Source organism: Lissotriton helveticus, chromosome 12 (genome assembly GCF_964261635.1).
Source record: "Lissotriton helveticus chromosome 12, aLisHel1.1, whole genome shotgun sequence".
Lineage (NCBI taxonomy): Eukaryota > Metazoa > Chordata > Amphibia > Caudata > Salamandridae > Lissotriton > Lissotriton helveticus.
Window position 1 is genome coordinate 148,605,972 of NC_136073.1, and position 26,124 is coordinate 148,632,095.

The following is a 26,124-nucleotide window of genomic DNA, read 5'->3' on the forward strand; positions in this document are numbered from 1 at the left end:
GTAGATAAAAATAACAAACAGCGGGAGTAGATAAAACAAGGGGAAGAAAGCGAGAGGAGGCTCGGTAGACATCACAGCTGTTAGAAAACTAGAGGAGCAAATCTTATAATCGCATGTAAACAGACGTGACATTTAAACACAAAAAAAGATCACAGGTAGTAGGACCTGGTCCGTTATTCTGCGCAGCGTGACCACAGAGCTACTGTTCTTTTAGTGCTACTCCCGAACTCTCAATATTTCCCCTTTCAACCCCACTGCCAGCTGCTCTGCGGCTCTGCCCGAACCCAGTGCAAAAGAGAAACCCAACCGGCTGCGAAGAGAAACTAAAAACAACACCACACACGGGCGGCTAAACCTTCTGCAGACTTTCTGAATCAACACTTCTTTCCCTCCACATAGCCTTCTTTCCCCATTAAATAACTGTATTGGGCAGCTTAATTAAAAATGTGAATTGGAGCAGAATAGGCGCACTTTCAAATCAATATTGCCCGGGCCTGTGGTACAGTCTGGCAACCAAACTCTCCTCTCTGGAGACAGCAACAAGTCATCACCCAGAGTCCACTGTTTGACCCGGGGACAAAGAGCCGTCCTGGACACTTACTCACTGCTGGGGTTGTAGCAAGACCTAATAAGCGAGCAACGCATGCGCTGCGACGCTAGTGAGACCTAAAAAACTATATCCAGCACACTCTAAATTGGCCCGATGTCTACAAACATGAAGAGTCTGAGGAGGTCTCAAGCCTAATCCTTGTCGTGTTTCTGCTAAAATCAGTTTTCAAAAATTCAGGACACTGAGAGCAAACTAAAAACACACATACAGGTACCAAAACATATATTTTTTTAATTGCATTTCAAAATTAAAAATACTTCTACAAAAGCACATTTGCCGGTATCATACCCAGTCCACACTGTGTGACCAGGCCCATCTCCGTCGGGAATCATACCGTGAGTCAGACGAGCATGCCCAAAGAATTGACACCTTAGGGTTATTAATTATTGAACAATTTTATATAAAAAGCCCAGCCCCGAAAGGTATGGGAGCACTTTACACAGAACAACGTCTGACGTCTACAATGTCAACAAAGGCAAATAACATACACAGAAAGAGCGAGAGCAGCAGTACCAGGAGGGAGAGGGAGGGGGCATATGCCAGGACACGTGGCATATGTTTACCCTGTGTGAAGACCATTTCTGTGACGAGTTATAAGGGGGTACACCGGTCCCCTGAAATATGCCCATCCACCAGAAGGGCGCTTTGAGAACACACATAAAAGACAACAATGCACCAGTCAGTCAGTCTGTGAAACTCTGATGTCAGGGTGTTGCCTTCAAAGAAGAAGACACTTCAAAGACCTGAGTTATTTTACTCAGTCCAGTCTTGTAAGTAATGCAGCTGACATAAGCGCGCTGGCGCCCGGACAGGAGATGTGCACATCATATGGTGCCCGCACAGAATACACGTGCACATCTCCTGTCCGGGCGCGCGCACATCTCCTGTCCCCCTTCGCAAGAAAAAGCTACGACAATAGATCTCCCCAAGTGAGCAGCGCATGCGCTGCGTCGCTAGGCAAGACCTAAAACAGCTGTTTCCACAGCAGGGTATCTTCAGCTGTGTGAAATCTGGAAAAGGTGACTCTTGATGTTCAAACCTGTCCGAAGCTGGCCAAGGCATTACTACTCAATGCTGATGATAGTTCTGACATGACGCTGCTTGAGATGTACCACATATAACAATAATTATGTGAGACTAGATTGAAGAGTGCAAGACAAACTTGTCTTGGGGCCACAAGAGGTGAACAATGGCAGGATAGCATCAATGAATCCTATTTGTAAAGGAGAGGGGCTGAGATGCATGTTTAGGTTTAGAGTAAGGGAGCGAATGAACATTTACCAACTGGTTCAGAGTAAACCCAACAACAACCCAACAAAAACAGCATTCCTTCTGCAAATGCACCCGACAACAACCCAACAAAGACAGCATTTCTTCTGCATGTGAACCAAATAACAATCCAAAAAAGGCAGCATTTCTTCTGCATGTGCACCAAACAACAACCCAACAAAGACAGAATTCCCTCTGCATACGCACCCAACATCAACCCAACAAAGACAGCATTCCTTCGGCATACGCACCCGACAACAACCCAACAAAGACAGCATTACATCTGCCTGTGCACCAAACAACAACCCAACAAAGACAGCATTCCTTCTGCATACGCACCTGACAACAACCCAACAAAGACAGCATTCCTTCTGCATGTGCACCAAATAACAACCCAACAAAGACAGCATTCCTTCTGTATGTGCACCAGACAACAACCCAACAAAGGCCGCATTACTTCTGCATGTGCCCCAAAAACAACCTAACAAAGACAGCATTCCCTCTGCATGTGCACCCGACAACAACCCAACAAAGACAGCATTCCTTCTGCATGTGCACCAAATAACAACCCAACAAAGACAGCATTCCTTCTGCATGTGTCCCAACAACAACCCAACAAAGACAGCATTCCCTCTGCATACGCACCCAACAACAACCCAACAAAGACAGCATTCCTTCTGCATACGCACCCGACACCAACCCAACTAAGACAGCATTCCCTCTGCATGTGCACCAAACAACAACCCACTAAAGACAGCATTCCTTCTGCATACGCACCCGACAACAACCCAACAAAGACAGCATTCCTTCTGTATGTGCACCAAATAACAACCCAACAAAGACAGCATTCCTTCTGCATGTGCACCAGACAACAACTCAACAAAGACAGCATTCCTTCTGCATGTGTCCCAACAACAACCCAACAAAGACAGCATTCCCTCTGCATGTGCACCAAACAACAACCCAACAAAGACAGCATTCCTTCTGCATGTGCACCAAACAACAACCCAACAAAGACAGCATTCCTTCTGTATGTGCACCAAACACCAAGCCAACAATGACAACATTCCTTCTGCATACGCACCCGACAACAACCCAACAAAGACAGCATTCCTTCTGCATGTGCACCAAATAACAACCCAACAAAAACAGCATTCCTTCTGTATGTGCATCAAACAACAACACAACAAAGACAGCATTCCTTCTGTATATGCACCAAACAACAACCCAACAAAGACAGCATTCCTTCTGCATGTGCACCAAACAACAACCCACAAAAACAGCATTCCTTCTGTATGTGCACCAAACAACAACACAACAAAGACAGCATTCCTTCTGTATGTGCACCAGAGAACAACTCAACAAAGACAGCATTCCTTCTGCATGTGCCCCAACAACAACCCAACAAAGACAGCATTCCCTCTGCATGTGCACCAAACAACAACCCAACAAAGACAGCATTCCTTCTGCATGTGCACCAAACAACAATCCAACAAAAACAGCATTCCTTCTGTATGTGCACCAAACAACAACACAACAAAGACAGCATTCTTTCTGCATGTGCACCAAACAACAACACAACAAAAACAGCATTCCTTCTGTATGTGCACCAAACAACAACACAACAAATACAGCATTCCTTCTGTATGTGCACCAAACAACAACCCAACGAAGACAGCATTCCCTCTGCATGTGCACCAAACAACAATCCAACAAAGACAGCATTCTTTCTGTATGTGCACCAAACAACAACACAACAAAGACAGCATTCCTTCTGTATATGCGCCAAACAACAACACAACAAAGACAGCATTCCTTCTGCATGTGCACCAAACAACAACCCAACGAAGACAGCATTCCCTCTGCATGTGCACCAAACAACAATCCAACAAAAACAGCATTCCTTCTGTATGTGCACCAAACAACAACACAACAAAGACAGCATTCTTTCTGCATGTGCACCAAACAACAACACAACAAAAACAGCATTCCTTCTGTATGTGCACCAAACAACAACACAACAAATACAGCATTCCTTCTGTATGTGCACCAAACAACAACCCAACGAAGACAGCATTCCCTCTGCATGTGCACCAAACAACAATCCAACAAAGACAGCATTCTTTCTGTATGTGCACCAAACAACAACACAACAAAGACAGCATTCCTTCTGTATATGCGCCAAACAACAACACAACAAAGACAGCATTCCTTCTGTATGTGCACCAAACAACAACCCAACGAAGACAGCATTCCTTCTGCATGTGCACCAAACAACAACCCAACAAAGACAGCATTCCTTCTCTATGTGCACCAAACAACATCCCAACGAAGACAGCATTCCTTCTGCATGTGCACCAAACAACAACCCAACAAAGACAGCATTCCCTCTGCGTGTGCACCAAACAACAATCCAACAAAGAGAGCATTCCTTCTGCACATGCACCCGACAACAACCCAACAGAGACAGCATTCCTTCTACATGTGCCCCAAAAACAACCTAACAAAGACAGCATTCCCTCTGCATGTGCACCAAACAACAACCCAACAAAGACATCATTCCTTCTGTGTGTGTACCAAACAACAACCCAACAAAGCATTCCTTCTGTATGTGCACGAAACAACAACCCACAAAGACAGCATTCTTCTGTATGTGCACGAAACAACAACCCACAAAGACAGCATTCTTTCTGTATGTGCACCAAACAACAACCCAACAAAGACAGCATTCCTTCTGTATGTGCACCAAACACAACCACAAAGACAGCTTTACTTCTGTATGTGCACTAAACAACAACCCAGCAAAAACAGCATTCCTTCTGTATGTGCACCAACCAACAACCCAACATAGACAGCACTCCTTCTGTATATGCACGAAACAACAACCCAACAAAGACAGCATTCCTTCTGTATGTGCACCAAACAACAGCCCACAAAGACAGCATTCCTTCTGTATATGCACCAAACAACAACCCAACAAAGACAGCATTCCTTCTGTATGTGCACCAAACAACAACCCACAAAGAGAGCATTCCTTCTGTATTTGCACCAAACAACTGCAAATCAAAACCTTGGTCTCCGAAATTAACTATAATACTTCACACCCATCCCCCCACTGACATCCAATACAAATGTACTAGAATCAACCCTCTACACTGAACTCTCCTCATTGCCAAGAAAACCAATACAGCATGCAATAGCTCTCCCTCATAAGCAGAATGAACAACTTGCTAACTAGGACTTCAGAACAACTGTTTCTCGTCCATTTACTAACACCGGGACAAACCAAAGTCCTGTTTCCCGGCATCTGTGCCATTATAGTCACCCCATGTCTCTGAGTCTTAAGTGAGAATTTGATGAAGTTGGGCAGCAGAATTGGTCAATAAGAAGGATTCTTTGGAGCTGAGAGACAATGTTGGGGTTGGAAAGATAATGATCACTGACTAAAGGAAGTTTCTACACTGGGGACATAGTATTTTCAACACTAAATTAAGGTTTTATGACAAATACCATACTACGGATTCGAATTAGCAGGAGCCCTGATGATGTCCCAGATGGGGACGAAATGCGTCGGCTGTAAATTGTATTTGTGAGAAGTTGGCTGACATTGATTAATGGTCTGAATAAAGAAAACGAACTACACATCATTCGACTGGAGAATTTTCTTTAGGACTGATTGCTTATATATATGTTTGAAATATGAGCTAAATAATTTGTTTCAAATACTATAGTAGTATATAGGGATACCTTCAGTTCAAACTCTGGCCGCAAAAGTGACAGGTCTGGTCTTAAAATTGACAGGTCTGGCAGCAAACTATTGGTCTTAAAAGTAACAGGGCTGGTCTTAAAATTGACAGGTCGGGCAGCAAACTGCTGGTCTTAAAAGTGACAGGGCTGGCTTAAAATTGACAGGTCTGGCAGCAAACTGCTGGTTTTAAAATTGACAGGTCTGGCAGCAAACGGCTGGTCTTAAAAATGACAGGTCTGGCCGCAAACTGCTGGCAGCAATCATTCTGGTCTTAAAAAGGGTGACATGTAGGTCTGGCTGCAAAACAGGGATAATTGTGTATGTGTTTAAAAGTGTGTAGAAAAGTGCGGGCATGTAGGAGGGACATGTCTGGGCATGTTTAAAACTAGGGGTTGCAGACAGCTATTGGCTGAACAGCTGTGGAGCAGTCCTGAGTCCCCAGTCCAGGGCCTGGAAGGAAGGCTATGGCATGTAGGTGTCAAAGTGGTAAAGGGTCCTCACAAACCTGCCTATGGCAATTCTCAAAAAATAGGTTAATACAAACCCCTTGTAAATTAATAAAACACAGCCACCCAGGAGCTTTGAGATGCGAAAAAAGACAGGTGGCATGTAGAGCCAAAGCTTCCCATGAGAACCTGAAACAGGGTGACAGCTGCTAGGATGTAATTCACACACACCGCAAAGCCCAGGGTTCCCAAAAGTGACATGCCTGGCAGGAAAAGTGACAGGCTGGTCCCAAGAATGACAGGTCTGGCAGGAAAAACTCTGGCCTTAAAAATGACAGGTGATGGGGTTTGGAGCTTCTCAAACAAAAATAGGTGTACAAGACCAGTAGTGACTGGATTAGAAAAAGCAATATGTGTCAGGAAATTGGAGAATAGCAACAAAGTTAAGAGGGGGGATAAAGAGATTTGCTCTGACTGCAAAATGTTTTATCTAGTGCAGAAGTGACATTTAAAACCCAGGGGTCCAGGTCAAAAGGCAGCAACATTTTGCAGACATGTAGCATTGCATATAGATATAAATCGGTTTTGTGGAAAATACTAATGATTCTATGTGTCTGAATGCCCAGACTTCTTGTAACACCCTGTTTAGGGTTATCACATTCATCACTGATTTATTAGACCCTTAAACATTTCCCATTTTCAACTGGATTCAGTATTAATGACAAAAAATTGGCAACATCACAGATTGTGGAAAAAGACTGTCTTGATTGAGAAAATTATTGTATCATCAAGCATAAAAATTGCCTTCACATTGTCCTTTAAATGGTGCACTTGCTGTCCATTTGTTGAACACCTGTCTCTGAATTACGCTGATTGTTTTCGTTTAGTAGAAGAAAGTTAAAGAAATACTGTGCTATTACAATTTATGGAAAGCGTGTTTTGTGCACTAATTGCTCCTACTGACGGTGGAGATCTGGACTTTTTGGTTCCGTCCAGAGGTGTCAGGGATAACACCCGAAGACCCCGGAGTTCAACCTGCCTCGGTGCACAAACAAACAGAAACACGGGCTTCTCGATGGTGGCGTCAAAGACCAAAGGTTTATTACTGCAGGGACACAGAAGTCACAGAAACTACACATGGGCAGTATCTAGGAGCCTGTTCAATTTGTACAAAATGGGTTGCTCCTTATATACTGAATATTGGGCTTCAGGCAAATTCTTTACATGTTAGCACATTCCAAAACCTTTGTATCTTAAACAATAAATATTTGGCGTTGCACAGGAATCGTCAACAATATCTGATGTCAAAACATTACGAACGAGGGGTTCCCACTATTCCATCATAATCCCATGTCAATTTCTCATTCAAGACCCGGACCGCCTCATCGTAAATTTCGTTACCTCCCCCTAATAAAGGCCCAGAAGGAAAGGAGCAGAGCCAGGTGCAGAAGATAGAACAGTAGGATAAGAGATGTTTGTGGGTCGTAAATGGGCAAGGCTACCAGCTTCGGCCGCCTAATCATGATCAAGCCAACGGACACGAGAACCAGTATAGCAGGACTGGCCTCAGGCTGGGGAGGCAGCTCTTGCTGAGTCATGCTGCCACAGCGTTGCTTGCCTAAGGTGCATGTGTCACTAGCAAGGTGAATTGCCGGCTAAAGCCTACGTGTCCTTAATTGAAAGAGGTTATTGCGTGTTCATTGACTATGTGAGGGCAAAGAATACAAAATGGCTTCCGTGTTCTAAGATGGATGCCACGGGTAGATCAGAAATGTGTTTGTAACAGGAGTGCTCTTGCTCGTAGCATAGCGAAAACACCAGGATATACTAAATGGATCATTTGCGGTTCACTGATACCAAAATTATGTATTTGCGACAATGTTAAAAACACGGGTTCAAATCGTCACGGAACCTCAGACCTCCTTTTGCCCTTACATAGGCAATTACTCAGTCTATGTCAGAATCTAACTCTATGCTCATTAGGTCAGTGACATGTTGTTGCATCATCATCTTGTCTCGTACCTTCTCTCCAAATGTAGGTGGTTTTCTGAAACAGGTTGCAGCACAGAGACTACACAAAGCGGGACCACATTGGATAATAAGGCAGCATGAGAACAGAAATACTAGGATGACACCAATGACCATCAGAACCTTCCATCCCCACGCTGATACCAGAGTCCAAAACCATTCCATGAAGGACCAGTTTCCCTTGTCTACGTGTATAGAGTCGGATATCTTGTGTAGCTTAGAGATCGCTTCATAGACGGTTGGAGCATTATTGGGAATAAAAACACAGCAGCTCGATTGGATCATTCTGCATACCCCACCTCGATCTGCAAGTATTACGTCTAGAACCATACGGTTCTGCAACGTCATCAGACGATCCGCCTGAAGCTCAGCTGTTAAGTTACTAAGGGCACCAGCAGTTTCTGTAATAGTAGATTCAACTACCCGTGTTAGTTGACGTAGATTTCTACTATTGGCCATAGGCCCCCAAAACGGAAGGAAACCTTTGAAGAAGTCTCCAGCTTCCTGACCAGCGGTATCTTCCTTGCTGAAGACACCTCTTGCTACTCTGGTCTTGTGATAATCTGAAGAAGCAGTGTATGTCGGAGGTAACAATCGAGCAATATAACATGAACCTGAGAAGTCAGCAGGCAGCCATGTATACGCTCTGTCTTGACAGATGAAGTAAGTACCCCTAGCAGTAAGGAAGGCAGGGGAGGAGTTAGACGGAAATACGTAAGTTTCAATGCACTCACTCCTCCCTAGCTGAGCTCTCAGATTTCTTCCATTTCCTTGCAAACAGACCTGACCTCGGTGAGGCACGACCCAAACTGAAGTGGAGCTTTTACGCTTGCTTTCTCCCAAACTAAGGCGATACTCTGTAGAGTTCCAACTCAAATACACCCGTAATTCATCTCTAGGGTAAGATGGAGTATTATTGACGTCTTTAATCATGTCAATAATTCCCTGGACTAAAGCTTTGTTGGCTGAGTTGTATTTAGTGGACCGTGGTGGACGCGGAGGATAGGTCTCAAGGGCATAGGAAAAAATGGTCTGAAAGGCCTGAAATGATCCATTATAGCTAAAAGGCAAGACTAGATAGGGAATGCCTTTATCCATAGTGTGAGGTATCAAGCCACACACCCAGCAGTCTGTAGTATTAACTACCAGTTGGTGTTGATGCAAAAGCTGTACAAATGTATTGTTAATAAATTCTGAGCGTCGAGCTTGTTCGTGTTCAGGAAACGAGTGGAAAGAATGCATAGAAGGAACCGTAGAAGTAGTAGGATCAAGGGGAGGTACTGTAGTTACCGGCATAAAAATCAAATGCACACCAAAGATGATTCCACCCACCAACGTTATCAAAACAATTAAAAATGTAACTGCACATTGCATTAGAAAGCATTTGCTGTGAAGTATTCTGTACAGTCTATTTCTGCGAACATAAATTACATTCTTTCGTTGCAGCTCAGGAAGCTCCATCTTCTACAATCCGCTCGTGACCACTGATGATGTGTACGTAGATGAAAATGCCTCTATCAGCCCTGGGAGTTCCCAGAACTAACAGAAAGATCGACCTTGTGTCTGACCCCCGCAGATTCAACTAAGCACACAGCCACGACCCTACGGCTACCCAGACGGCAAGGCAAAATTTAAAACAACAAAATAATAGCAAACTTCCTGGCTAGAGGCAATGTATCAAAAATTCAAATGTGAAAATAGGCAGTTTCCTGCTTTATTTGTCCATATTGCGAGATCGCAGATGGTATCTCAATTTTGCAGGAGCTGTCTGATCTGGAAACAATGTATTTTCAGCCGACGTTGCAATGTTCACGTTTGCAGATGACAAATGTTCTTTTGGTGCAGATGGCAAATGTTCAGGGTTCAAAAGAGCAGTTTCAGGAGGGGAGTCAGAGTTTGATGTATCAGTGATCAGTTCTGCATCACTGAAAGGAATGAAACTGGGTATTTGTTCTGCTTCAGAGGCACTGATTCCTTTCTTTATCCAGTTGTCGTAAGGAAGTGGCAGAGGCACACGTTTGACGTGTGTCGTGTGGATCCAATTCTTCCGTCCGGCCACACGAATAGCAGTTCTCGTCGCCAATAAGACCTGGAAGGGGCCAACGAATCTGGGCTGAAGATTTTTCGTTCTTGCAAAATTTCTAATGACTACTTGATCCCCAGGTTTCAGCTGATGACCTGGACTCTCCGGTGGCTTTGGCAATGCATCGAAAACCTGTTGGTGAATAAGGCTCAATTTAGCAGTCAAGTCGAAAAGGTAATCAATTAACATTGGGTATTCCAGCTGCTTAAATTCTTTCGGTCTAGGTACCCCCCAAACATTTGCAGGACGACCAAAAATTATTTCATATGGACTAAGCCCTACTCTAGAATGTACAGTTGCTCTTGTTGATAACAAAGCCAAAGGCAGTGCATCTGGCCAGGGCAAACCCGTGGACGCTTGTATCTTAGCAAGTTTCAGTTTAAGGGTGCCATTGTAACCCTCAACTAAACCCGCGGACTGGGGATGATTTGCACTGTGAAACTTTTGTTTAATCCCTAGGCCGACACACACACTCTGCATAACTTTCCCTACGAACTCACTTCCGTTATCTGACCATACAATCCGTGGCATTCCGAATCTGGGGAAGTATTCTTTAAGAAGGATTTTGGCAGTGGACAAAGCAGTATTGTCCTTCAGTGGGTATGCTTCGATCCATCTGGAGAACGCACAAACTACCACTAGGACGTACTTTAGATTGTTGCAACGATCCATATGAATGAAGTCTAACTGAATCACTTCAAAGGGGCAGGAAGGAGGAGCGAAGTGACCTGCAGGTGTGGGGATTCCCTTGCCAGGATTATGCATCAAGCATACCATACAATTTCTCACCACTCTCTCTGCACACTTACTAATCCCATCATTCTTCCAAACTGGAGCCAACATCTTACAAATCCCTTTAGAACTGATGTGCGCTGCTCCATGTGCCATCGTTACTACTGCAAGCACATAGGCATCAGGCAACATCCAACGCTGTTGTTCCGACAAGTCAATCCAACACCCACTCGAGTCCAATTTACCCGTGCTCTCTTTCCATGCAAGCTTTTCCTCCTCAGTCGCCTCTTTCTGAATTTCTTTCACGCTTTCCACTGTGTCCTCACACATTCCAGACTCAGAAATCCATCTTGCAGACGTTGCAACATACATTCTACTCATCATATTTCTAGCTGTCTGTTTTGCAGTCTCATCAGCAAAAGCATTCCCACGACCAACATCATCCGTGATTGCTTTATGAGCACTGCATTTCACAATCGCAACTTCAGTCGGCAAGGTTAGAGATTCCAACAAGTCATTAACTAGCTGACCATGTTGAATCTTAGTCCCATGGGACGTAATGAAACCTCTCTCTTTCCACAAACGGCCAAAACTATGGGCCACGCCGAACGCGTACTGACTATCTGTGAACACATTCACTCTCTTTCCCTTAGCTAAAACACACGCTCTTGTTAGCGCGATCAATTCTGCAGCCTGGGCAGAATTCTGACTCACTCTTGCAGTCTCCACAATCGTACTCAAAGTCGTTACTGCATAGGCAGCAGTCACGTCACCATTCTCCAATTTGAAGCAAGACCCATCAACATACAACGTGCCATCTGGATCTGATAATGGAGTGTCTTTTAAATCAATTCGTCCTTTTGTTTCTTCCTCAATTCTGAAACAACAGTCGTGTGGTTCGGAATCACTCGACTCTTGGCTAGTCGGCAACAATGTTGCTGGATTCAATACAGTGCATCTTTTGATCTGAATATGACTCGCTAGCAATGTCAGTTCGTAACCTGATAATCTAGCACTAGTAAGGTGCTGCGTCTTGGTTTGGTTCATGAGTGTATCCACAGCATGAGGAACCATAACCACTAGCATGTTGTTCATTACTAAACCAGCAGATTGTCGAATGGAGGCTGCAGCTGCGGCTGTAGCTCTCAAGCAACTAGGCAACGCTCTAGCTACCGGATCTAACGTTGATGAAAAATACGCACAAGGGCGTTGTTTATCACCAAATTTCTGTGTCAAAACACTCAACGCACAACCTTCTCTCTCATGGACATAGAGCGTGAATGGCTTACTGTAATCGGGTGTACCCAATACAGGAGCTGAACACAGTGCATTTCGTAACTCAGAAAAACTCTCCTGACATTCGGCAGACCATGGCACTGGACTCGGAACATTTTTCCCAGTCAAAGCTACCAACGGTTTTGCCAAAAGAGAAAAATTTGGGATCCATTGCCTACAATATGAGGTGATACCTAAAAAGGCACGTACTTCTCTCTGCGTGCTAGGAACATTCATCTGTGTAATTGCTAAAGGCACGTACTTCTCTCTGCGTGCTAGGAACATTCATCTGTGTAATTGCTTTTATTCTCTCTGGGGTCAACTTCCTTCCCTCCTTTGACAAGAGATGACCTAGGTAGGTCACTTCTTGGCAACAGTATTGCATTTTTGAAGGTGACACCTTGTGATTCAAATTTGACAAATGATGCAATAAAGAAATTGTAGCTGTTTTGCAAGTTTCCTTGTCATCGGCAGCCACTAGAAGATCATCGACATATTGTACTAAAGCAGAACCAGGAGGAAGTACAAAGGAATCTAACTGGCTTTTTAATGCTTGACTGTAAATGGATGGGCTTTCACAATAACCTTGTGGAGCACGTTTAAACCTGAAGCTTCGTCCTCCTAGAGAGAAACCGAAGATATCTCTGCTTTCCTTGGCTATCGGAATGCTGAAAAAGGCATTTTTCAAGTCGATAACCGAAAACCATGCTGCTGTAGCAGGAATCAACGTTAACAATGCAGTAATGTCTGGAACCACAGGAAACTGTGGAATCACAATTTTATTAACCTCTCTAAGATCAATTACAAACCTATATACTGGAGGTTTTGTTGGGTCAGTTCGTTTCAAAATAGGCAGTACAGGACTATTACAGACATTACCTCTAGTTTCTTCTACAACGTCTTTCTCAATCAGATCTTGCACAATTAATAAAAGTGCGCGTTCACCTTCACTAGAGATTCTGTATTGTGGAATTCGTGGAAGTTTTACATTCGCTTTCAAAGTTACTACATATGGTGGAATTTCTAAAAGACCTACATCATTAGGACCAGTCGCCCAAAGAGTATCAGGGAGAGAACGCAGCTCTGGTGGGAGCGCATCCATCGACAAGTACATCGGAGAAATTATTCTTTTACCCAACGTAAGCTGTACTCCTGCCGGAGAACAGTACAATGTCGCGTACAGGCGTTTTAACAAGTCTAAACCAAGCAGATTTTCATTACAACCTGTCGTCAAAATCAGGGGAGCTTTCATTGGCGGGGTCCAACAGAAATAGACAAAGGACCAGAAACAGGGTTGTGAACAGGGGCGCCTGAAAAACCTACTGAAACGTTTGTTGAGCCAGACAAAGGTGCGCCAGGGAGTTTCGCATGTATGAAAGAACTTTTTGCTGCACCAGTATCCAACAGAAACGGTTCGACTATACCTGATGTTGCTACTGCGACATAAGGCCCACTCTGATCTACTGGAACTGATACTACTCCCTCTCTTTGTCCATGGCTGTCCTAGTACTCCCTTGGCTGAACTTCCTCACTAGCTTCATAGTAGTCTTCAACATGATACTGTTGAGACCTATTTTGTTGGGCAGATTGTCCATTTCGCTGATCGAAATGATTAGAAGGGCGATCACTTGTCTGTGGAGGCATAGCACCTCGTCCTCGACCTCTAGAGTTTTGTATAGAACTACCACGACCTCTCTGAGCTGTCGCAGCATTATTTTGCGCTAAGACTGGACACTCAGTCTTATAATGGCCTTCCATTTTGCAATAAGCACACTGATTCCATTGGTACTGTGGCCTCTGAGAATTATACTCCGTCCTTTGATATGACCCTTGCTGTGTATTAGTCTGATTCGTGCGAGGCGGATATGCTTGCTGTAAAAGAACTTTAGTTTTTAAATCTTTCGTCTTTTTATCTGATTTTTCTTTCTCCTCTTTATCCCTATTTTCATAGTACTGGGCAGTCGCAAGTATTTGCGCAGTCGTAGAGACAGCCCACGCACTTTCAGAATTCTTTAATTTACCACTAAGTTCTGGCAACAGATTGTGCACAAATTTATCAACAAATAATCTCTGGCCTCCTTCTGTGCTCATATCCTGACCACTATGATCCACGAAAGTCTCCTCGAATCTTGTGAAAAAGTCGGAGACGCTTTCGTCTTTCTTCTGTTTGCACGCGGACAATTTGTCCCAGTTAACGCGTAATGCTGGCATTAGGGTTTTCATTAAATCGATTATTCTACCAGGCAAATTAGCAATTAAGGGTTCAGGTTTAGAACCACCTGTCTGCTGACCATCCGCCGCAATTATAGCTGCCCAATCACCACCTAGGGCAACTGGATGATTCTCTTTACGAATTTTAGCCCAAATTGGTTGCGGTACTACATTACCAAATAGCAGATCTATGTCAGCTAGATTCAATACACAAGCGTCAACTGTCTGAGCCAACTCTTTGTAGTATCCTGCAGGATTTTTACGCGGATCTGGCAAGGCCTGTTTCACTGCTAATACTTCAGCTCGCTTCCATGGAATATGTATCCATACTCTCTGGAATTGGGCTGGAGCGGCTGCAATACCAAGGTTTACATTAGCTTGCACAGCTTCACGCCAAATTGGTGGAACCTCCCTCATTGGGTATTGACGATTTTGTTTCGTACTACGTTTCTCCAACTCCCTCGGTGAACGAAGGGATGGGTCATTCCTATAACTTAAAATCAGTTCCATCGCTTCTTTTATATTTTGACCAACTATCATACCTGCAGCAAACTCTTTCTGAACATTAATTAATTCTTCTAGATTTGATTCAGGGTCATCCTCTTCCAATTCCTCACGTAGAAGGAAGCACATTTCATCGAACACATATCGTTGTGTCGGTTCGTTCCATTGCATAAATGTATCTAATACATCTTGTACATTATATCTTCCAACTTTCGAAACCCATCTAAGAGCAGTGGAATCTAATATTCCTCGCTCTTCAGTGCTGGGAAGCTGACTACGTCTCTGCACAGAGTCAGAGGTAGGAGTCTTAATCAGAGTTTTATAGAAGGGAGATAGAATATTAGAGACAGAATCAGTGATTCTCCGACGAACAGAAAGTGGAGTCATAATATTAGCAGAAGCAGTAAATAGAGTAGCAGTTGGAACAGATAGATCAGGAACAGTAGGAGTAGCGGGCAAAATAGCCTGTGAACTAGCAGGTGTGAGCGATACAGGTATAGGTAAAGAAGCCGGCAACCCTGGAAGAGGGGGTGTCGAAGGAACATTAATATTGACCACAGGAGGTACAGGAACTTGATTCAGAGGAGCAGGAACACCAGGTTGTCCAGCAACCGGTAATTGAACATTCGGTATAGGTGGAGCCGTAGCACCCTGTGCATACGGTGGGGGTGATCGTAACAAGTAAGACAACAGGGGATTTTAGCTGTACTCGATGGCAAAACAGGATAGCACTTGTCTATCGCTAAATTACGCTCTCTATTGGCCACCTCCATCGCTTTCTCAGACTCGTTGAGTTGCAGCTGCTTAGCAGACTGTTCTAAAGTCAACTCTTGCTCTTTCTGTTCTTTCTTCAACTTTTTAATTTCTCTCTGTTTAGATTCTTTTCGCCAATAACGGAAAGAATCAAACATTGCCGGCCGGGCTTTCTTCTTGAACAATTTCGTTTCTAAATTATCAAGAACTTGGGGTTCAAAACTACCATGCAGTGGCCAACTAAGGACACCATCTTTCTCTGTATAGTGGATCCATACCTCGTTATAAGAGATAGGGCCCACACCAAATTTGCAATATAGATCATAAAGGGGAGTTCCAATCGGAGGAACCGAACACGAGTCCTCCAACTGGGAATCACTGTTGCAACTAAAACAAGACAACATACAATTTTTCCGACTTACCATTTTATAATCCGGAACACAGAACAGACAAAACACAAACAAAAAGGTGCGCACTCGAACCAAGAACTTAGGCCTACCAAAGCGAACAAATGTATCGATACCCAAACTAAACCAAATGATTATCTTAACCAGAACAACCAGTGATAATCTTACGAAACCAAACCAAACCAAAAACTAAAAGGATTATCCAAACAGGAGCAACCCTTACGAAGTAACGAACTAGCAACCACTTAATACTTAACTGAGGCACTGAAGACGTCACCAAGGAGAAACCCGTCACGTCTCGCCGTACTAAGGACTGCACCTCGGGTCCAAGACAGGGCGACGGTCAAAGCAACGGACCACTGTAGCCATCCGAACGGGAACCCTCGTGGAAGAGAACGTCGGGCCACTTTTGCGATATGCCGGGATCGATGAAGTGGGACGCCTCCCTCTGGAATCTTCACACGAAGCTTCTCGAACTCTTCAGGCTTTTGGACCGGTACCGAATGACGTCGCCCCACGTTGGGCGCCAATTGGAGTTCTGGACTTTTTGGTTCTGTCCAGAGGTGTCAGGGATAACACCCGAAGACCCCGGAGTTCAACCTGCCTCGGTGCACAAACAAACAGAAACACGGGCTTCTCGATGGTGGCGTCAAAGACCAAAGGTTTATTACTGCAGGGACACAGAAGTCACAGAAACTACACATGGGCAGTATCTAGGAGCCTGTTCAATTTGTACAAAATGGGTTGCTCCTTATATACTGAATATTGGGCTTCAGGCAAATTCTTTACATGTTAGCACATTCCAAAACCTTTGTATCTTAAACAATAAATATTTGGCGTTGCACAGGAATCGTCAACAATATCTGATGTCAAAACATTACAAACGAGGGGTTCCCACTATTCCATCATAATCCCATGTCAATTTCTCATTCAAGACCCGGACCGCCTCATCGTAAATTTCGTTACCTCCCCCTAATAAAGGCCCAGAAGGAAAGGAGCAGAGCCAGGTGCAGAAGATAGAACAGTAGGATAAGAGATGTTTGTGGGTCGTAAATGGGCAAGGCTACCAGCTTCGGCCGCCTAATCATGATCAAGCCAACGGACACGAGAACCAGTATAGCAGGACTGGCCTCAGGCTGGGGAGGCAGCTCTTGCTGAGTCATGCTGCCACAGCGTTGCTTGCCTAAGGTGCATGTGTCACTAGCAAGGTGAATTGCCGGCTAAAGCCTACGTGTCCTTAATTGAAAGAGGTTATTGCGTGTTCATTGACTATGTGAGGGCAAAGAATACAAAATGGCTTCCGTGTTCTAAGATGGATGCCACGGGTAGATCAGAAATGTGTTTGTAACAGGAGTGCTCTTGCTCGTAGCATAGCGAAAACACCAGGATATACTAAATGGATCATTTGCGGTTCACTGATACCAAAATTATGTATTTGCGACAATGTTAAAAACACGGGTTCAAATCGTCACGGAACCTCAACGGCTTCATTTGGAGGATGCAAATTTCAGCCTTAGACATCAGCTCACTTCGATCTCCTCTCACCACAGCTACATTCCCGTAGTGCAAAATTTGCCATGAGTAGCTTGCTGCCTAACAAACACTTACTGCTGCCAGGGTGTGAAGCAGGCCGAGATGTAGCTGGGAGGGTCAGGCTTTTGGGCCTTTGTTATGCTGAACCTGGGAGAGGCACATTCACGCCTGATTTTCAGCTGCGGTCATGACAATGGAGGCTCTCACAAACTACATCACCGTGTGTTTGGGGGAGGGCTGCCACAGAGGATGGGGCACTAAAGGGGTTCTTACCTTCAAAGAAAAAAGTCTCTGTGGTGGTACATGAAATTAATGTGTTCTACTCATATGTCATCCTTTCCCTGCAAGTTATCAGGTTAGCAGAGCTAGCAGACACTTTCATTCCCAGACTTATAAAACGGGCATTGAGCACTTTTATGTATGTGCTTCGAAATACAGCGTAAAATCAACTACTAACTGTAAGGCACGGATGTACGTTGTTACAACGCATGCTTTTACCACACATGCTTTTACAACGCAGGTTTTTCAATGCAAGTCGTTACAACGACTTGCGTTAGGGGGTGCTGGATAGTAAATAGTTTAATTTACTATTCCAACTCCAGTCCCCGTGGATAGTAGGGAAGGTGTTGGATAGTAAATTCAACTATTACCTATCCTAGAGCGCCCCCCAGCGCAATTCGTTGTAATGACTTGCGTTGAAAAACCTGCGTTGTAAAGGCACTGCGTGGTAAAAGTTGTGTCATAAAGGATGTTTCCCGTAAGGCACTTTTAGCAATGTAAACCAGTTTACATCCCTAATTGAAATAGACATCGCTGGTGAAAGGAAACTTCTTTGATATCAAATCAGTGTGTAAAATTAATGTTACTTTTGCACATGCATTATGAGAGGATAGATTTTTCATTAGATGCTTTAACCATGTCTTCTTGGCATAAACGAAAAACTGCAATCCGCTCCACAAATGATGGTGTTGGTTTGAAACTTGTCCCTTTGCTTTTCACTTTACGAATATGGGGCTGGAGGCAGCAGAATGCAAAAAGAAGTTCATGTCGATACTGAATATCTTAATCTCAGTATCTGTGTGCACCCAACCGCGAAGGGCATAAGGTGCAAACTGGAACTGAAGTAATTTGTAATGTATGTTATGTATGTATGTATATATGTTATGTATGTATGTATGTATATATGTTATGCATGTATGTATATATGTATGTTTATATATGTTATGTATGTATATATGCAGGAATTTATATATTCAAAGGCAATGCATTTAAGCGCAGATCACTTACATGGTGGGAGGATGGGCAGATGTGTAATGAGAACATACAGAACATTCATCCCATATATAATAATGCTTGTAATATGTCTAATGCTCTAGGTTTAGACATTTGTAATAATGAGTGTGAGGGTAAACTGAATTCTATGATTACCAAGTTTGATTTACAATTACTTAAATGCGATTGTGATAATAATGGAGGTCCGATTCTAACTTTTACAGGAAGAAATGCTTCAACTATCCTCAATCATATCTTGATTACTACCCATGCTAGTAATATGTATAGCACCCCAAGTGTCGCTCAGTCAGTATTAAGTGACCATAACTGTATCATATTTATGTTTTTTTCTGGAGGACGAAAAGCAAAGTCCCATTTAGTATCATCAATACTTTTATCCCTACTAGACCAAATGGGTTTTGTATTAAGTGGGCTGGCCTTGAACCCCCAGATTACCGCATGATATAATCTCTAGGAACTTCATTGATATCTCCTATTGTCTTGACAATGAAGTTATTCCTAATCAGTTACTAGCCAGCTCTACTCATGTCACCTGTAATATTAATTCTTTATGGACCTGCTCCTGTAATTCAGAATATGGAAAGCACAGAGGTTGGTTCGATCATCCATGTACTATTGCCTCCCAACAACTGAAATTGGCACTCCACCACCAACCTAGGGATACCGTGTTGATTAAGGCCCTCTGATTTAGCTGCAAAACATTCCTATTCGCCCGGGGAAAAAAGAGCTTCAAGAGGAAGCTTGGTTTAAATTGTTCCAGGCTGCAGAAACCTTGGGTAATAAACACTTTTGGGACACAGTGAACTCAACATTCTGAAAGAGTGACTCAATGTTTGAGATGCTATCCTATGTTACTTGTGAGGCCTAGGTGGCCCCGTTTCCAGATATCTTCAAACACTCTGATAGGACGATTGGGCAAAAACATAGCAAGATGCCTTGTTGCTGGACTCCTTTTCCAATGAACATTATGATTGATAAGGGTTTGTTAGCCCTGAAAGAAAGTGTAGGGGGAAAAGCCCCGGGACCCAATGGGGTCACAGTGAGTGTCTTTAAAGCAGCAATAGACCTGTGGGGCCCCACCCTCACCAGCGTGTTCAATGTAGCCAGAACTAATATGATTTCATCATCTTGGAATGTGTCCATTATTATACCTATTCCCAGGGCAGTCCGATCAGCCAACTACTCATGGGGTGGTTGGACCACAGGTGCAGCGGTGACTGGATCGCCACTACCGCAACATCACGAGTCTGGCGGTCTGCGGTCCGCCAGAATTGTAATAGGGTCCGTACTGATTTCAGATTTGGAGTCACCAGGCGTGCTTCGTAAAGGTAATAAGATGGTCATTTGACAAAATCAAGAGATATTATGGGATTCCGGACACAGAATGTTTCCCCTATTCACAACTGAAATATTGTGCTCTACATATTGTACTTCATAAGAGCTCCCACACCTTTTGAGTGAATTATCCAGATACTATTATCCTGAAAACACTAAAGGCCTTATTTTGAGTTTTGTGGATATGCTACTCCACCACAAACATGAAGGAGTACCATGTTCACCATACTATTGGTCAGCTTCTATATAATGAGTTGGGAAAAAGCCTTGAGGCCACAAACGGGAGAAAATAAAAATGAACCCTAGTGCCCCAGCGAGTCCGGGTCAATTTACTTTGCTACCCACAAACAAGCTCAAGCTTTGGCAGTTGGCTTTTTAAAATCTCTGATGGCACACAGATCTATGCCAGGTAGGTGAAGACCTCCAAATATTTTGGGAGGTCCTCCCTCAGGATGGTCATGACCTCCATCACTATGGTAGGACAGTGTTACAAAAATAGACCACACATAGTTGGAGCAATGTTAGAGAGGCTGCAAAGAGATGAACACTATCCTGGCTAGGAAGTTGGGGTGTCCAATGTTGAAACCTAATTGAGTGGAGGTTCCAGAGAGAATCATACAAGCAATTTGATGTGTTGTGAAGTGATGCACCAAAACAATAATATTAAGTCTACTGGCACCAGCAACATATCTGCTTCATTTAGTCCAGAGATAATTTTGAATCTCTTATTGACATCTAAACATATGATCCTGTCTTTGTTCTGTAGGCCCAAATCCTGATATTAAAACTAATGCTGCAGAAAGGTTTGAGGTTGCTGAGTCCTGAGAAGCTGGTAGAAAGACTCTTGCATATGGAACAAATGTTTAACTGATTATGAAACCCAATAATAACCTCCTTCAAGCTACATAGATCTCAAGCATCCAAAAAGACGGAGTGGTGGGCTTCTAGTCTAGAGATAACTACAACATAGATGTCCTAGATGCCAGGAGTCTGAGGGTGTTTTGATATGCAAGGATCTACAGGCACCTGAATATGGGGGCAGGAAAGCACTTTTGTTTGATGAACATACGGATCATGAAACCATAGGATTATGGATGGGTGAAAGATTGTTTTTTGGTGCTTTTGAAAATATGCGGCAAATTGTTAGAGCTCTGGGCATTGAGGACTAGACCTACATTTATCTCCTCGCATTACACATCTGCCCATCCTCCCACCATGTAAGTGATCTGCGCTTAAATGCATTGCCTTTGAATATATAACTACCTGCAAACATACATATATACATACATACATAACATATATACATTCATACATAACATATATACATACATACATAACATACATTACAAATTACTTCAGTTCCAGTTTGCACCTAATGCCCTTCGCGGTTGGGTGCACACAGATACTGAAATTAAGATATTCAGAATCGACATGAACTTCTTTTTTCATTCTGCTGCCTCCAGCCCCATATTCGTAAAGTGAACAGCAAAGGGACAAGTTTCAAACCAACACCATCATTTGTGGAGCGAATTACAGTTTTTCGTTTATGCCAGGAAGACATGGTTAAAGCATCTAATGAAAAATCTATGCTCTCATTTCTGCATGTGCAAAAGTAACATAAATTTTACGCACTGATTTGATATCAAAGAAGTTTCCTTTCAGCAGCGATGTCTATTTCAATTAGGGACGTAAACTGGTTTACATTGCTAAAAGTGCCTCACAGTTAGTAGTTGATTTTACGCTGTATTTCGAAGCACATACATAAAAGTGCTCAAATGCCCGTTTTATAAGTCTGGGAATGGAAGTGTCTGCTAGCTCTGCTAACCTGATAACTTGCAGGGAAAGGATGACATATGAGTAGAACACATTAATTTCATGTACCGCCACGGAGACTTTTTTCTTTGAAGGTAAGAACCCCTTCAGTGTCCCATCCTCTGTGGCAACCCTCCCCCAAACACACGGTGATGTAGTTTGTGAGAGCCTCCGTTGTCATGACCGCGGCTGAGAATCAGGTGTGAATGTGCCTCTCCCAGGTTCAGCTTAACAAAGGCCCAAAAGCCTGACCCTCCCAGCTACATCTCGGCCTGCTTCACACCCTGGCAGCAGTAAGTGTTTGTTAGGCAGCAAGCTACTCATGGCAAACTTTGCACTACGGGAATGTAGCTGTGGGGAGAGGAGATCGAAGTGAGCTGATGTCTAAGGCTGAAATTTGCATCCTCCAAATGAAGCCGTCAGTAGGAGCAATTAGTGCACAAAACACGCTTTCCATACATTGCAATAGCACAGTATTTCTTTAACTTTCTTCTACTAAACGAAAACAATCAGCGTAATTCAGAGACAGGTGTTCAACAAATGGACAGCAAGCGCACCATTTAAAGCACAATATGAAAGCAATTTTTTATGCTTGATGATAAAATAGATTTCTCAATCGAGACCGTCTTTTTCCACAATCTGTGATGTTGCCAATTTTTTGTCATTAATGCTGAATCCAGTTGAAAATGGAAAATGTTTAAGGGTCTAATAAATCAGTGATGAATGTGATAAACCTAAACAGTGTGTTACAAGAAGTCTGGGCATTCCGACACATAGAATCATTAGTATTTTCCACAAAACCGATTTATATCTATATGCAATGCTACATGTCTATAAAATGTTGCTGCCTTTAGACCTGGACCTCTGGGTTTTAAATGTCACTTCTGCGCTAGATAAAACATTTTGCAGTCAGAGCAAATCTCTTCATCTCCTCTCTTAACTGTGCTGCTATTCTCCAATTTCCTGACACATATTGTTTTTTCTAATCCAGTCACTACTGGTCTTGCACACCTATTTTTGTTTGAGAAGCTCCAAACTCCATCACCTGTCATTTTTAAGGCCAGAGTTTTTCCTGCCAGACCTGTCATTTTTGGGACCAGCCTGTCACTTTTCCTGCCAGGCATGTCACTTTTGGGATTCCTGGGCTTTGCGGTGTGTGTGAATTACATCCTCCCAGCTGTCACCCTGTTTCAGGGTCTCATGGGAAGCTTTGGCCCTACATGCCACCTGTCTTTTTTCGCATCTCAAAGCTCCTGGGTGGCTGTGGTTTTTTTTTTTATAAGGGGTTTGTATTAACCTATTTTTTGAGAATTGCCATAGGCAGGTTTGTGAGGACCCTTTACCACGTTGACACCTACATGCCATAGCCTTCCTCCCAGGCCCTGGGCTGGGGACTCAGGACTGCTCCGCAGCTGTTCAGCCAACAGCTGTCTGCAACCCCCAGTTTTAAACATGCCCAGACATGTCCCTCCTATATGCCCGCACTATTCTATGCACTTTTAAACACATACACAATTACCCCTGTTTTGCAGCCAGACCTGTCACTTTTGGGACAAGCCCTACATGTCACCCTTTTTAAGACCACAGTGATTTCTGCCAGCAGTGTGCGGCCAGACCTGTCATTTTTAAGACCAGCAGTTTGCTGCCAGACCTGTCAATTTTAAGACCAGCCCTGTCACTTTTAAGAACAGCAGTTTGCTGCCAGACCTGTCAATTGTAAGACCAGACCTGTCACTTTTAAGACCAGCAGTTTAAGACCAGACCTGTCACTTTTGGGACTAGCCCTACATGTCACCCTTTTTAAGACCAGAGTGATTGCTGCCAGCACTTTGCGGCCAGACCTGTCATTTTTAAGACCAGCCATTTGCTGCCAGACCTGTCAATTTCAAGACCAGCAGTTTGCTGCCAGACCTGTCAATTTTAAGACCAGCAGTTTGCTGCCAGACCTGTCAATTTTAAGACCAGCCCTGTCACTTTCAAAACCAGCAGTTTGCTGCCAGACCTGTCAATTTTAAGACCAGACCTGTCACTTTTAAGACCAGCAGTTTAAGACCAGACCTGTCTCTTTTGCGGCCAGAGTTTGAAGTGAAGGTATCCCTATATACTACTTACTATAACGCTCCTTCTGTATTTTGTGTATATTTAGTGCTTAGAGGTTGGTGACGATAAGCCACTAAGAAGTTGAGCGTGACTTCAGTAATATTAACAAGTCGTAGATTACGATTAGATAGCTTAATGGTGCACACAGCAGTTGACCCTCATCGTCCTGTATAGTTTATCGGTTTTTGATCTTTGCCGGCGTATCTATATAAAATCTTATGTGTTCAACATGTAGTGAAATAGTACAGATAACCTTTACTGGAAGAATATACGTTATTGTTCTTAACTTTTTCTGCCATGGTTGCCGTCTTATATATGTGAATTAATTTTGGATGAAATGTATTTCACTTTTTAATGACGTTTTATGGGGCTAGACCCCGAAATAAACTTATTTCAAAACAACCTGCTCTGCCTTTTGCAGATGGGTAATTTTTCTAGCCAGTCAAAAGTGCATATACTTTACCAGGCATGCCTGCACTTCCCTAATAATCCGGGCCTGAGATCAGGAAGGGAGCCTTCCACTTCAGGAACTATACTGAAGAAGCATTTGCCTCTCCACAGGGACTGTGGGAGCACTGGGGAGGTAAAGCCCTCAGTACCTTGTGTGGAGAAGTGCAGGCATGGGCAGTGCGCATGGAGCTGGCTTACCGAATATGGCAGCATCTTTGACCTGAAAGTTTTCAAGGTCATTTGGCTCACCTGGCCTTTGACAATAAGAAATCCCTACAGGTACTTGTACATGAGGTTCTCCTATTTGATCTATGGTTATAAGCATTCATTGCATAGAGTGTGCTACAAATCTATCCATCTGTCTTGCCCTAGATGCCAGTGGACAGGTGGAGTGGGACACAGTGAGGCAGACACCGGAAGTGCTGGACATGCCGACAGGCAGCTCTTTGACCTTGACCTGCGAGGTGCAGTTGAGGAGCAGGGTGTCCATCAAGAAGGTTGTGTACACCTGGAGAAAGGCTGGCGGCAATTTCACGCACGAGTTTCATTTCCCGACAGGGGTTCCCGCAGACAGGTACATGGAGGAACCCCAAGTGAGCGCGGACTCGCGGGTGTCTCTGAGCGTCGACGACTCCCTACAGAAGGCAGAGCTGAGGCTGCAGGGCGCCCGGGAGGAAGACAGCGGGGTTTACTACTGTGATGTCATCATCCTGCAGCCGCTGCCCCGGACGCCCCTGCAGGGCAATGGGACTGAGCTACGGATCTCAGTTACGTCGCCAGGTACAGTGAACTGGCCTTATGCCTGTCTTGGGAGTATAAGCATTGGCAGATCAATAAGTCTTGCATTTTTAACCAATTGGCTTTGCAAGTTATTTTTGCTTGCGCTGTCCAGAATCAGCAAAAAAGGGAAAAAAAGCTTCTTGCCTGTCTTCCCATCTCTTCCATTTCTACTTTACTTCCACCCCCTCCTCCGGCGTTCTCCACCCACGCCTTCCTATTCTGCTCTTTTACTTTCTCAAACCAGTCTGCTCTCCACTCATCCCTTCCAAGCTTTCTATTCTGCTCTCCGCCCTTATCTTCTGCCACACTCTCCTGTAAATCAGTTCCCCTCACACCTTGCATTCTTTTCCCCCATACTTTAGTATTGTGCATTCCTACAAGCAGTTCCCTTTTCTTTCTCTCCTCCCTCACGTCCTCACATCCTTCTACCCTCCCATCTTTAATATGTTGTTCTTATCTTATCCCCCTTCCATACTACTCTTCTCCCAGCCCCTGCCACTCTTCTCCCTTCCCATTGTGGTATACTCTGGGCTCTTCAGGTGCTCTTCTGCTCCCCTCTCACAGTTTTTGCCAAACGTCCAATGATCCTTAACAAGAAGTTAGAGCCAGATATTTCCAAAGATGGCCAGGCCGGATGTTATCTCGAACCCAGCGCTCCAGATACCTTCTCTGTCCAAGCAAACAGGACTCGCGAGTGTCCCTGGTTCACCTTTGGAGGTAGAGTTGAAGCAAAAGGACAACACTCAGTGGGAGGT

At 43.8% G+C, this 26,124-nt stretch overlaps 1 protein-coding gene across 4 annotated transcripts in view; it reads left to right on the forward strand.

The window, feature by feature from the left end:
- Positions 1-26,124, forward strand: part of LOC144799961 (uncharacterized) — a 128,845-nt gene that overhangs the window by 29,438 nt on the left and 73,283 nt on the right. For all 4 annotated transcript variants that reach the window (XM_078671598.1, XM_078671599.1, XM_078671600.1 and 1 more), the window contains one exon: positions 24,962-25,369. In XM_078671598.1, coding sequence (XP_078527724.1) covers positions 24,962-25,369 — 408 coding nt within the window. The remainder of the gene's footprint in view (positions 1-24,961; positions 25,370-26,124) is intronic.